The 13,753-nt window shown below is 31.5% G+C and overlaps 1 protein-coding gene across 2 annotated transcripts in view; it reads right to left on the bottom strand.

The window, feature by feature from the left end:
* Positions 1-823: 823 nt before the first annotated feature.
* SPOCK3 (SPARC (osteonectin), cwcv and kazal like domains proteoglycan 3) overlaps positions 824-13,753 on the bottom strand; it is a 487,655-nt gene continuing 474,725 nt past the window's right edge. For both annotated transcript variants that reach the window (XM_047717726.1, XM_047717727.1), the window contains 4 exons: positions 12,763-12,984; positions 8,206-8,268; positions 5,782-5,919; positions 824-2,533 (listed from right to left, as the gene is read on the bottom strand). In XM_047717726.1, the coding sequence (XP_047573682.1) occupies positions 2,358-2,533; positions 5,782-5,919; positions 8,206-8,268; positions 12,763-12,984 (599 nt within the window). In that variant the 3' untranslated portion in view covers positions 824-2,357. The remainder of the gene's footprint in view (positions 2,534-5,781; positions 5,920-8,205; positions 8,269-12,762; positions 12,985-13,753) is intronic.

Genomic DNA, 13,753 nt, shown 5'->3' with positions numbered 1-13,753 from the left:
CCAATGAATATACAGTGCCTAGAATAGTACCTAGGTTAGAGTTAGTGCTCAATATTGATATTTTTGGAATACATAAATAATATAGTTGTATTGAATTAAAATATACAAAATGAATTAAGTGATGATCATGAGACCAATATATAGCACAAATAGAATTTTATACACATATATACAAATATATATTGTACACAAACATGTACTTTATAAAAAGTTTAAAGAAAAAAGTTTAATATGGTAAATATTTTCAATTTTATATTTATTGTTGAATTGGTTGCTTCTCTGGGAGCCTGAAAGAGAATGTTGCTTTAAAAAATAGTTTAATTAAAAAAAATAAAAAGCTTAATTTCGAGGCCATTATATTTGTTTCTTTAAATCCATTTACTAAACTTGTATTTAGAATTTGTAAGTTTTTTTGTCCTCTTCCAACCATCCACAAGTTTCATCGTATAATTCTTATAAATTTGTTTAGTAGATAAGGTTATTCTATCCCTCTTCAAAAATGCTGCTACTATAGAAGTCTAGCTCATTATTTTAAATATGATATCACAAAAATGGGCTTAAAAATAATACCCTCAACAACAAAAAATTATCTACTTTGCAATTCTATGACAAATGAAAAAATTAAATGAACATACAAAAATCATTTTTAACATATACAGGAAAACAATATCCAAGATGCCAAGAACTCTGATTTTGAAATTCGAAAATTCAAAAAATTTTCCTAGCTAGTTTGTGATGTATTCATTTTAAAAAACTCAAAGAAAATATTAAAAACTCTTCGTGTTTCAATGTATAGCCCAGAAAATCATAAGAAACAGTTTAATTTGGTTACAAGATTCTTTATTTTGTAAACTATACATAAACGGTAAAAAAGAAAATGCATTGTACTTTAAATATTACATAAAGTCAACATTAAAGTTTATTTTTTAGTGTGTATAAATCAAATGGAAATAATTCACCAATTTTACTTTCAATGAATTGTATATTGGGAGAAAAGTTGACCCACTGTTTAAATTATGATACCGATGTGTAACATTCAATACGGTTTTCCATTTGTATTATGGGCACAAAACCATAGGTCTGATATACTTAAAAGTGATGGTTTGTCAAAATGTCTACACAACTAATTAACATGCTAACTTAAATACAGCAATTAAAGTAATTTTTGTTACAGTTAAATCTTAAATGCTACTCTACACAATAATCATAAACATGTCCACATGGCAGTTATGTAACAATAGAAAAAAAGAAATAAACATATTCCATTTTCTTCATTCCAGCAGCAGTACCTTTACTGGTATTAATTTGTTAATTAGGTGTGCTTATATATTGCCTAATATCCTATATTGGTATGCATGCTAAAACCTTTCTATTTCTATTTTGCAAGGCACCATACAATACGGTCTCTAGGTTGCGACGCTAGTAATAAAAATGGCATAATTCTAGGATTAAATGCAAATTTTTTTCTAAAATAAGAAATAAAATAAGAATTGAGATTTTTAAATTTGACACCAAGGCAAATGACAAACCTTTTGTGAAAATGTGATTCAAATGAGTCTTTCCTTTTGTCTTCCTACTTTAAATTCTGCACCCTAAATTGCTGGTCAGAAAGATAAAGAAATCTAGAAAGATAAAGAAACTATGCTGTTTAAGAATATAAAAAAAATCTACATAAGAATGTTATCCAAATTAAAATAAAAATTAGAAAGGATAACTAAGGTTTTAACCTTCACAATCCATGGTTTTCTGTACTTGCCATTTTGTAAAATATTCTAGTATTTCCAGAATAATGTCATAATTGAAAGCATCACTATTAATGTAAACACGATGGAGGACTCTACACTTGTCACTGTTTTTCTTACCCTGTGGTATCTCCTCATTCACTGTAGATTTGGGAAGATGCTACTTTGGAATAGCAATTAATGTCATGCTTATTTTTATAAAATCCTTGGGGCCTAGGCCACAAATAAGTTCCTTGTAAATTCAACTTAGAATCTCTCTCAGAAAAATAACGTATACAACCTTAAGCACTGGTTGTTGTTTTATTTGTGGGAGATGTATATAGTTGGTTTTTATGAAAACTTCTTGTTTTTAATCAGTAAATCTTCCTCACTTTCTTTTGCCTGGCTAGACTCGATATATGTTTTCTTTTTCTCTAAGGCATATAAAAACTCAAAGTAAATGATTTTTATTTAAACATAAAGTTCTATGACATTAGCTCCAACATTTGAAATAATTATACAAAATATATGTGAGTTTTAGAATCATTTTGTTTTGGGGCAAGAAGGTCATTCTCAATAGGTTATCACTTTGTAAATAATAGAAATGTAGATTTTATTGATCTCAGCTCTCATCAATCAGATGTATCCATCATGATCATCACCATCATCATCATCATCATCCCCTTCATCCTCATCATCATCATCTTCAATTTCATCTTCATCGTTCATAATATCATCTTCGTCATCTTCATCATCAGTCCATTCATGGAAATCTCCACTTGCAAAATCTCCAGAGATCTCAAAATCAATAGCTTTGGGAAAAAAGTAAGCATTATTGTTATTAATGTTATTTGAGTAGTGGGATAATTTGTGGGGGATATGAAATTGTGATGAAAATTAAGCAAATTAGGGATGCCTGGGTGAATGAGTCTGTTAAGCGTCTTCCTTTGGCTCAGGTCACGATCCCAGAATTCTGGGATCATGTCCTGCATTGAGGTCCTTGCTCAGTGGAGAGCCTGCTTTTCCTTCTGCTTACCGCTCCCCCTGCTTATGCTTGCCCTCTTTCTCCTTCTCTCTCTGACAAATACATAAATAAAATCTTAAAAAAAGGAAAATTAAGCAAATTTATAAAATTTTACTTTGCTTTTTAGCTTATTTAGCAAAGATAAGGAAAAATCCATTCTCTAGGGGTGCCTGGGTGGCTCAGTGGGTTAAAGCCTCTGCCTTCAGCTCAGGTCATGATCCCAGGGTCCTGGAATCAAGCCTCGCATCAGGATCTCTGATCAGCAGGGAGTCTGCTTCCCTTCCTCTCTCTCTGCCTGCTTCTCTGCCTGCCTGTGATCTCTGTCTGTTAAATAAATAAATAAAATATTTTAAAAAAATCAACTCTCTATCATTTGTTGAAATTTGTGTGCTAAAACGCAGAATAATGGTATCTGATACGAAACATCTCCAGTTCAGTAATATTGATCTCAACCCAGTTTTTCTAGAGGTCCATGTGAAACACTGAAATTCACAAAAATAAATAAATAAATAAATTTCTTCTACTAGTATAGTAAGCAAAATAATTGTTCCCTAAAGAACATCACTTCCTAATTGCTGAAACTGTGAATATGACCTTAAATGGTATAAAGGGCTTTGTAGATGTGATTAAATTAAGGACCTTGAGATGAGGAGATTATCCTGGGTTATTCAGTGGGCTCAGGTGATCAAGTGTATCCTTAAAATCAAAGAACCTTTCCCAGATAGAGTCAGAGAGATGCAACTTTGCTAGCTTTGAAGTTGGAGGAAAGGGTCCAATGAGCCAAATGTGAGCTGCCTACAGAAGGTGGAAAAGGCAAGGAAACATATTCTCCTCTAGAGCCTCTAGAAAGTACGGAGATGATGTTTAGTTCAAGAAGACCCATGTTGGACTTCTGACATATAAAACTGTAAGATAATACATCTGTGTGTTTTAAGTCAATAAATGTATGGAAATTTATTATAATAGCATTAGAAAACTAATATAACTAAGTCAGTACTTTAAAAAATATTCAGAACAAATCCTATTAATGTAATCCAATGTTTATAAATTGATATCACAATACAACACTTTAAAATCCATATCTTACGTAAGGACAATGTTATTCTTATCCTCCTTCCTCATGCTTCTTCTTAATAATTTCAACCTGCTAAGAAAACTCAGAAGTTATGTTCTCAAAACAATTTCCTTGCTCACTCATTGAATTAATCTCCAATATAACTTTTATTACATCATAAAAAAGTTAAAATTCTTTATCCATCATGGGCATCAGTGATAATTGTAATTAATAATGCAACCATCTTTTTTTTTAAAAGATTTTATTTATTTATTTGACAGAGAGAGATCACAAATAGATGGAGAGGCAGGCAGAGAGAGAGAGAGAGGGAAGCAGGCTTCTTGCTGAGCAGAGAGCCCGATGTGGGACTTGATCCCAGGACCCTGAGATCATGACCTGAGCCGAAGGCAGCGGCTTAACCCACTGAGCCACCCAGGCGCCCCTAATGCAACCATCTTAAACTACATATTACAAAGATACGTTCTTTATGTGTAAAGTTACGTTAGATGTGTACTAAATATTACTTTTTCCTACTTAAATCTAATAACAGGGGCTAGAAAACCAAAACCAACCTATTAAAAATATTATGGAATAAATAAAGGCAAAATAGGCATTTAAGCACTAGATGGGATTCCTTTATATAGTTTACCATTTCTATTTTTTAAACAATCACAGTCTGTCAGTTTAAAAATTGCATAAAAGATGGGCACCTGGGTGGCTCAGTCAGTTAAGTGTCTGCCTCTGGCTTAGGTTGTGATCCCAGGGTCCTTGGATCAAACCTGGCCTTGGGCTCCTTGCTCAGCAGGAAGTCTGACTCTCACTCTCCCTCCACTCCTCCACACCCTCCTTCTACTCTCTCTCTCATAAATAAAATATATATTTTTAATTGCATTAAGGAGACAACTAAACATTATCTAAAATACAAGACTGACCAAGTACTTTATTTTCATTTTTGGTCATGTATATTAATTGAGACACAATCCATTAATTCCTAATACATACTTGTGTTCATGAGCATTTGAGTGTGCATGTTGTGTTTTGTGTATGTACAACTAAATGACTTTTTAATGAAAACCACCATTGTACAAACAAAAATACTCATTTGAAATATGCATTCTGAAAAAATATTTTGTGAAAAAAAAAAGATACCACATTTAAGACTCTAAAATACATGTATGGGATGATCAATTTAACTCTTATATTATTTTTAGGTCTATATATAATATCATGTTCATAAAAAGAATTAGCATATTAATTATAATTACCCTTCAAACATTTAAACTATATTTTTTCCACCCAAATATAAGGAAATACGCTCAGATAGCTTCAACTGATGGTCTTTTACTCTTAAAATGTTAGCTTTTCTTTTGTAAGTTTGCCTGCATACTCTCTAAGTCAATTTCTTCAAAGGTACACAGACAGAAGGGTGTCATATGGGGACAAGGCATACACTAGGGTTAGCTGACCTGGAATAGAGTGGATGACAAGAGTCCGCCTTACTTGAGAAGAAAACAGAAGGTATTTAATATCCTTTCTGTGTTTGAAGTAGTGAAAAGAACCTACCTTAAAATATCTGAGTTGTGCTATTCCATTTATTATTTATGCAAGTTTTTCCTATGCTAGAAGTGACTCTTTCTGTCATGTCTCCCCCCATATATTTGCTATTCTTTGCATAGAGTATGTCCTCATTAAGTGCTTGAACAAATGAACGAGATTCTTTATTTTTTAATTTTTTTTAAAGATTTTATTTATTTATTTGACAGAGAGAAATCACAAGTAGGCAGAGAGGCAGGCAGAGAGAGAGGAGGAAGCAGACTCCCTGCTGAGCAGAAAGCCCGATGTGGGGCTTGAACCCAGGACCGGGGATCATGACCTGAACTGAAGGCAGCGGCTTAACCCACTGAGCCACCCAGGCGCCCCAATGAATGAGATTCTTAAGAACTTATCCAGTGCTTGAGAAATTACTAAATAACCCTTCTTACCACAATCTGCAACACCATTTGTTCTGGATCCCATTACTTCATTTCCATATCTGTCAACACACCAGCACTGTCCGACACTGCCATGGCATTGTGTTGGCTTGTAGTAACCATCTTCATCACATAGGGGGATGTACTGTCCTGTGAAGCACGCGCGCGCACACACACACACACAGATTATAAATAAATTGTGTTCCTTTTTTGATGGTCACCAATTATGCATTAATTCACTCAAGACATGCACACACATGGAGTTTCCATTCCAGGTTGTGAACTAGTGATTCATGTTGAACAAAATAGGTAAGGTCACTGCTATCATGGAGCAGGCCATTGTTTCTCGTTAAGCACCTTTACTATTCCTCTTTCTCATTCTGCAAAGAGTGTTGTACTCAGAGGCATAATACAGAATTAGAACCTAGATAACGTCATTTATATTTTCCTATGCATGAACATCTGGAATCCATCCACCCTCCCTCCCCCTTAAGATTTGACTTAAATATGACCAGTAAAATGAAGCCTTCTTTTAAGCTAGAGGATTTCTGATATACTTCAGCTGTGTGTGAGTGTCTCTGTGTGTAGTTTATCATTGCTTGCTCCCACTGCGATACTGTGATATCCTCTATATTGGGAATTTTAGATTCTCTTGGTTTTGATTGTCATATTAACAACTCTTAAAGTCAATCTAGTGGGAAAGACAGACATTTATTTTCACATCTCCAATACTTAATATAGTATCTGGCACATTGCTAATGATAAACATTTAACTGATAATTTAGAAGTGAATTCACTTTCTTCAATGTTTACATCAATATAACAATGTAAGATTTAAGAGAGTAGAAAATTTTCTTGTCTTTCTTGACTTTTTTTTTTCCTCAGTGACCAGACACACTACAGTTATCTAGTGAAAGAAAAAAAAGTGCAGAATAAGTTGATAAAACATGAAATTCTTTCAATTCATTTAGTCTCATAACCACATGGGATCATAATTTTATCTCTTTAAAAGATGCCAAAATTCTGATATATAAATAATTTAATTTTAAAATTGTAAATCTTTTGAAAGATTTGGTCTTTCAATGAAGTAGACATTAATAAGCACTAAATATGTTTTAATTTGGTAGCTTCAAATAATTAAATCCTGAATTTTAATCCTTGATCACATCTAAAATATTTTTCAACTGAACTTCAATGTCTTTTCCTATTGTACATGGATAAACTTTGCTTTGTGGAAACAAAGAAAGCTATGCATGAATGTATTATTTCACTTTTGGACGGTGGTATGATATGAATTTTGTAACATAGCTAAAAGACACATGACACATTGTAATTTTATCACTGGTATTCCTCACATCTAAAAATGCTTTATAACAAAAAGAATTAGCCTTTTCATTTTGAACTATGGATTTTCAAGTAATATAAAAAACTCACCTAAACACACAATATTGTAATTACAAAGATAGCATGTCATAATAATCAGACTCAAAAACATTATAAAATTATGTGCCATTAAATACTCAAGGGCATTAACATATATGGGAAAAAAACAAAAACAAAAACATTGCATATGTGGTATTCTGCATTGGATCCTAAAATAGAAAAAGGACTTCAGTGGGAAGACTGGTGAAATCCAAATAAAATGTAAGTCTTAATAAATAGAATTATAGCGATGTTTATTTCTTAGACTTAACAAATAGACAATGGCTGCTTGATATAGTAAGATGGGAGGCTAGTAAAGGATGTATGCAAACTATGCAGGCAAACTAACCTTTGTAAAATTTATTTAAAATTGCCTGAAAAAAGAGTTTATTTAAAAATTGTATGTCTAAAAGAATAAACAAAATAATCATAAATAATTGTTTAATAATCTTGACTGTTCTAACATTTTAAGGCTCTGGGTGAAACTTGTTATCAACTATCTAGTACATATATATTTATTTGCTAAAAGTAAGTTTGTAAAAAGTCCTGAGGAAAAACTGAAAGTCTTTTGAATTTTCCTGAGGTACTCAGGGGATGCTTTTATCCATCTTTCACCCATTTCTCTCTCTCTGTCTCTGTCTGTCTGTCTGTCTCTCTTTCTCTCTCTCTCTCTATATATATAAATATATATGCATGCCATTATTTTTGAATTGTTAACAATAGAATTAGGATTAAAGTTTCTGCTGATGCTTTAACTTTAGCATTGTTTAAATCTCTTTTTCACTTAATAACTTTCAAAATGAACATTATATTAGGGTAATAAAACAGACATAATATCTTTCAATAGGTAAGATAATAAAAGTAAGTTTAATGGCTTTCAAAAACTTCATAAATTTTGTTACTGAAATTTAGTGTCGTCTATCTTTGTTGGATTAATATTGATTTTATGTTGCTGTTTCCCTGGGGTTATTTATGTAAGCAATAAAGGCTTCAGAAGAATGATCTATTACTCACCTAGGAGCTTCTTTACCCCTTGCCGCTTCTGAATATTGCTGAGCTCCGTCTGGCAAGGTGGGTCTGCAGTGACATTAAAAATGTTACTTCAAGGATTATAGTTAAACAAAGAAGTATAATTTCTATGTTATCAGACTTACATTGGCCTTTACATGGCTTAAAAAGAAACATATTATACGTCAATTTCTTTTATAGATTACATACATATAGATTCACAGATGTGTATCTATCTGTATACACTGATAAAGAATCAGAGACATAGGGACGGAGAAGGAGAGAAAGAGAGAGAGAATGGCTTTCCTAATTACTGATACCAGAATACCTTTGATTTTCTGAAGAGAGACCAAATTGGATGAAAAAAAATGATATGAAATACTCGTAGGATGGAAAATGTTTCTTATCATTTACTTTTAAAGGGTCAATCAACCCAGCAATGTAAATCCAACTGATGGACTAGTGCCCAAACAATTAACTGATTATATTTCTCCCTCATTTAAAACAGTCTCTATGATACAGAGAAGTAGATTTACATTTAAAAAAGTAATCTAAAAAAAGTCAATGCTCTTTCTAGTTATATCAGACATACTATTATAAATTTTGATCCTGAATAATGCTGACAGGCTTTAGTCTTTTTAGTTTCATCTAGATACTCCAAGTATGCATGTAATGTGGAAATAAAACATAATATACCATAATTTCTGATATGCCATCTTTTAAAAAAACTTAAATTTAAAATTAAGCATGACTTTTTTTCAAACTCAACCACTTAAAGGAGAATATTTTCAGAGAAATACAAAATTCTAAATAGAAACAATATAGCCTGGTATAAACATATAAATATAAATATATATATATAATTATATATATTCTTATATAATAAATATATTTTCTAATTTATAATATTCAAGCAGGTCAATGTATTTTAGGTCATTTTCTAAAACTTGTTGTATGACAATGCATCATAAATTATTGAAAAAGAAAACCAATAAACTAGTTCCTATTTTCCCATACTACAACTTTTAAAGAAAAAGTCAACATATAGCTAACTGAAATAATTTAAAAAGCATTACACTAATTTTATAATATCCAGTTATTAAATTTGCATGTAACAGTGTAGTGAGGAAATGAGACAAAGTGTTTAATATATATTTTATAATTAAAATTTATAAGACCAACAAGTCTTTTTCCTTGGGAAATCTAAAATGTGAAGAAAAAGTAAATTTTTTGAGAGAGAGAGAGAGACAAACTAAGAAACAGATTTTAACTACAGAGAACAAACTGAGCATTACCAAAGGGAAGGTGGGTGGAAGGATGGGGAAAATAGGGGGTGGAGATTAAAGAGTACACTTGTCATGATGAGCCCTGAGTAATGTATAAAATTGATGACTCAGCATATTGTACACCTAAAATGAATATAATACTGTATGTTAACTATACTGGAATTAAAGTAGAAAAACTTAATTTAAAAAATGGGGACACCTGGGTGGCTCAGTTCGTTAAGCAGCTGCCTTCGGCTCAGGTCATGATCCCAGCATCCTGGGATCGAGTCCCACATGGGGCTCCTTGCTCGGCAGGGAACCTGCTTCTCCCTCTGCCTCTGCCTGCCACTCTGTCTGCCTGTGCTCCTCTCTCTCTCTGACAAATAAATAAAATCTTTTAAAAAAAAATGTAGTGATATTTGGGGAGAGAAAAGCAAGTTGTAAAATGGTACAAAGAGTATGACACTGTATGCATATTTTATAATAAACACAATAGTGTGACTTCTTCATCAAAACATATGTGTTCATGTAAATGTACAAATAGTGGATTGGAAACTATATTTGATGGTCTACCAGAGCAGAGTGAGAGGAGATTGGCTTGGGATGGAATGTAAAAGAGATCTCAACTTTATAATGCTTTTAAAATTTAATTTTAAAAAATCTTGATGTTAATATGATACAATATTGACAATTTTTATTTCTGGGTGATGGGTACATGGATATTTGTTAAATTGTTCTTGTAGTATTTTGGATTTTTTTAATTTCTAGAAATTAAAAAGAATCTAATCTTTCAAAAGAAAGAAAAATTATTTTTGAAAAGTCTAAATAATTAGTTTATTGTTCTACTTCATTTTGAAATTGATCTAATCTCTTTGTTTTTCCTAATAATAATGTGGATCTCTTATACTAGATATTAAAATAATAGGAATCAAGTTACATAGTATGAGCTTCTAGACTAGACATTTAAAAATTTACTGCCCTCTAAATAAAATATTTAGAACTCAGAGGAAAAATTTGAGCTGAAGTTTCAATATTATATTGAAAACATTTTTTCTAATTGCTATGGGTTAATTATTGCAAAGTAAAATATTATTTCTATATATTTTCTGTGATATTGCCTGAATTCTCTCCCTCCCCCTCTGTCTGTCCCTTCTTCTGCCACTCACCCTGTTCATGCTTTTTCTCTTTAAAAAAAAAAAAAAAGATTTCAAGAAAAATCATGACAGATTCAGCGGTTCATCTACACATAATATTTGATTTTTAAATATTTCTCCTATTATTTATAAGACAGTTCTGTCTGGCCTTTAACTTAGGTATACTTGGAATGCTTAATTAAGATTTCGACTATCATTTAAAATAAGTTGCAAAGATATTTGTGTATATATTAACTATTACTTATATATTATATGTTTATATATCATATATATTACTCTAACATATAGTCAAATACATTATATATCACTCCAATTACAGCAAAGGAATTTGTTTTATTGAATAAATAATGAGGAAAAACACATTCTAAGGTGAAACATTTGAAAAAATGTTTTTAAATAAATGGTTATTTTTTTTCGGAAATTAACTAATGAGCTAACTCTTACTGTTATTCTTATTGATAGAGCTTTTGTAACATTTTCTAGTATATTAAAGTAGTAAGCATAATTAGCCAAATTCTCCAAACTTTGGGGAAGATGTATACATCCTTTCACTTGCTCAGTAAATTATTTCTGCCATATATTAAATGATTTCAGAGAAGATTTTCATGTGACTATAAAGTTTTTAGCCCTTTGGGTGACTACTGCTTAATAAATGTAAAGTATATAAAGCAAAATTTTTCTTTGAGGACCTTTAATCAGTTCTACAAATACAGCTGCAAAACGCAGAAATATATCAAAATGAAAGTATTCATTTCTGTGGAAGAAACTTCCAGAATTTTTCATAATATTTTTAAAAGTTCATGGATAAACACTAAACATGGCCATCATAATAGTAAAAAAATTGACTGAAATAACATCATAAAAAGACTACATATCTTTTATAGTCTTTTACCAGGATTTGTTTTTCTATTCTTTAGATGATTTAAATGCACACTGGTCGTTAAAACTATCATGTAGGTTTTTTGAAGTGGCAATTGCCTAGTAAGCAAATATGCAATAATAAAATCAACAGTGTGTGTGTGTGTGTGTGTGTGTGTGATTTAAAGTATTTTAATAAAGAAAATCTAGTTTTAAACCTTATTTAAAGTTATTTATAAGTAGTTAAACTACTCTACAGAACCTGCTATTGATTCACTGCTAATCAATTTATGGATAATCATTTCATCCCTAGTAACTAAACTATTACTAATATGTGGAGAGGTAATTAAGATAGTAAAAGTCCCTACATAAGGTGTTAGCTTTTCATATGAAAAGCTGAGAATAACTAAAACAGTTTTAAGTAACTTGTACATTCTCTTAGCCATCAAGAATTTTAAAATGAGGTGACAATAACAGGTGTATCACATTAGACTAATTCCGTTTGTTTGTTTTTTTAAGTTAGCATCAAAATTACATATACTATTTTTCCATAGTTTCTGCAAATTTTATCATAATGTGAGGTTTTTTTTTATCTTCTTCTCTTAGCTTAATTCCAATCACCCTTAGATTGATTGTGTAAGCATGGTTTCAATGTTACATTGCATTTCCCAGTAAAGAAGGATGCCTAAAGAACTAGCATCACCCCAACTCCTCCAGTTACCTTGCCTCTTCCAGAGAGAATCAAGGTACTTTCCTTGCTAGTGAATTTTTACAAAGCTAAGTTATTTTTAAAAGTTTGAAAGGCCAAGTCATTTTAAAATCAAGTGAGTAAAAATAACTTTATGGTGAATGCAATGGTTCATTCAGCTCATTTAATAAGATCACAAAATAGAACATTAAAACTCCATAGTATAGTGATAAAAAAACCATTTATTTTACACCATGGGCAAAGCAGATAGCAAATTAATTTTAATGATTACTTTTAATATCTATGTTCTCATATATCTATGTGCTTCTTGGTGGTTCATAATGGAAACTATAATGAACTGCATTAATATGAAATATTAATTACTATTTTTCATCTTGTTTAGCATGTTTTATATCCCTAGCAGTTATTTTGTTTAACATGCTGCTTATTTGCTCCTTTATTAAACACTCTAATGAGAAAAATATCTACTAAAATGAATGGGGTAAAATGTACTTTTTTTTTTTTTTAATCATGAAGAAATAGATAAAATGTGACATGCAGGTCAACTATCTGCATCAGTAGGTGTCTCATCTTTTACCTTGCTGTCTCTGGAAGCAGTAGCACCATTCATTGTTAGATATCAAACTGTCCTTGTATGTGTCACAAGAGTTGAAGAATGCTTTGGTACACGGTTCATTCTTATCAAGGTAAATGCTTCCGAGCTCTGACTGGTCCAATAGCAGGTCATAGTTTGTATCAAGTCTATTAAACATCCAGCCAAGTGAATCCTTGCAAATTGGCAAAATACTGGTATCAAATCCTAAAGGCAAAGATAGAAAATAATTAGCTAAATCCAGAAGTCACAATCAGCAGCAAGCAATATAAGGGAATGTAATAGTTGGTTTCTGTCAGAGCACCTACTTAACAGTCAGAAATAAGGCTTTAAACTCATCTTGGGTAATTCATTTCCAAGTAAAGTGGGGATGGTAATACCTACCTTTCAGGATAGTTATTAGGATTAATTAACCAGAATATAAAGTAGCTAGTACTAATTAGTCATTCACTCAATGACACTTATTACTGTAATTTTATTAGATATATTTCCATTCTTTTGAGTGTTCAAACTTTTTCTTAATAAATAGGTCATGATGAATGCCTTTTTAGATGTATATAGGTATTACTGAATAATAATGTCCTATTAATAAAGAAATACAATTCATCTTCATCCCAAGGAATTTTATGAAAAGTAAAATTTTAAGGAAAGTAAAGTGAATACATAATAAATAATAGCATCAAATGCTCTATATCTTTGTGGAACCATGGTGATTCTGGTGTTTCACAAATAATACATATCCTGACAAAAAATAACCATCATGTAAGTTACACAGATACTCACTCTGTCATCTCTTTCACTCAAGGCAATTTTTACAATTACAAATATGCTATAATGGGAGACAGCAGAGAGCACTGGATAAGCACAGACATAGGGGGATAACAGACTGGGTTGGCACCCAAGGTGCAAACTGCTGAAGTGTGGGTTTCTCTGTATAAGCCACAGGCCCCACTAAAGTTCCATTTCCTAAATAGCA

Source organism: Lutra lutra, chromosome 2 (assembly GCF_902655055.1).
Source record: "Lutra lutra chromosome 2, mLutLut1.2, whole genome shotgun sequence".
In the NCBI taxonomy this organism is placed as follows: Eukaryota; Metazoa; Chordata; class Mammalia; order Carnivora; family Mustelidae; genus Lutra; species Lutra lutra.
The sequence above is the reverse complement of the archived record's forward strand: the minus strand, read 5'-3'. Positions and strand labels throughout refer to the sequence as shown.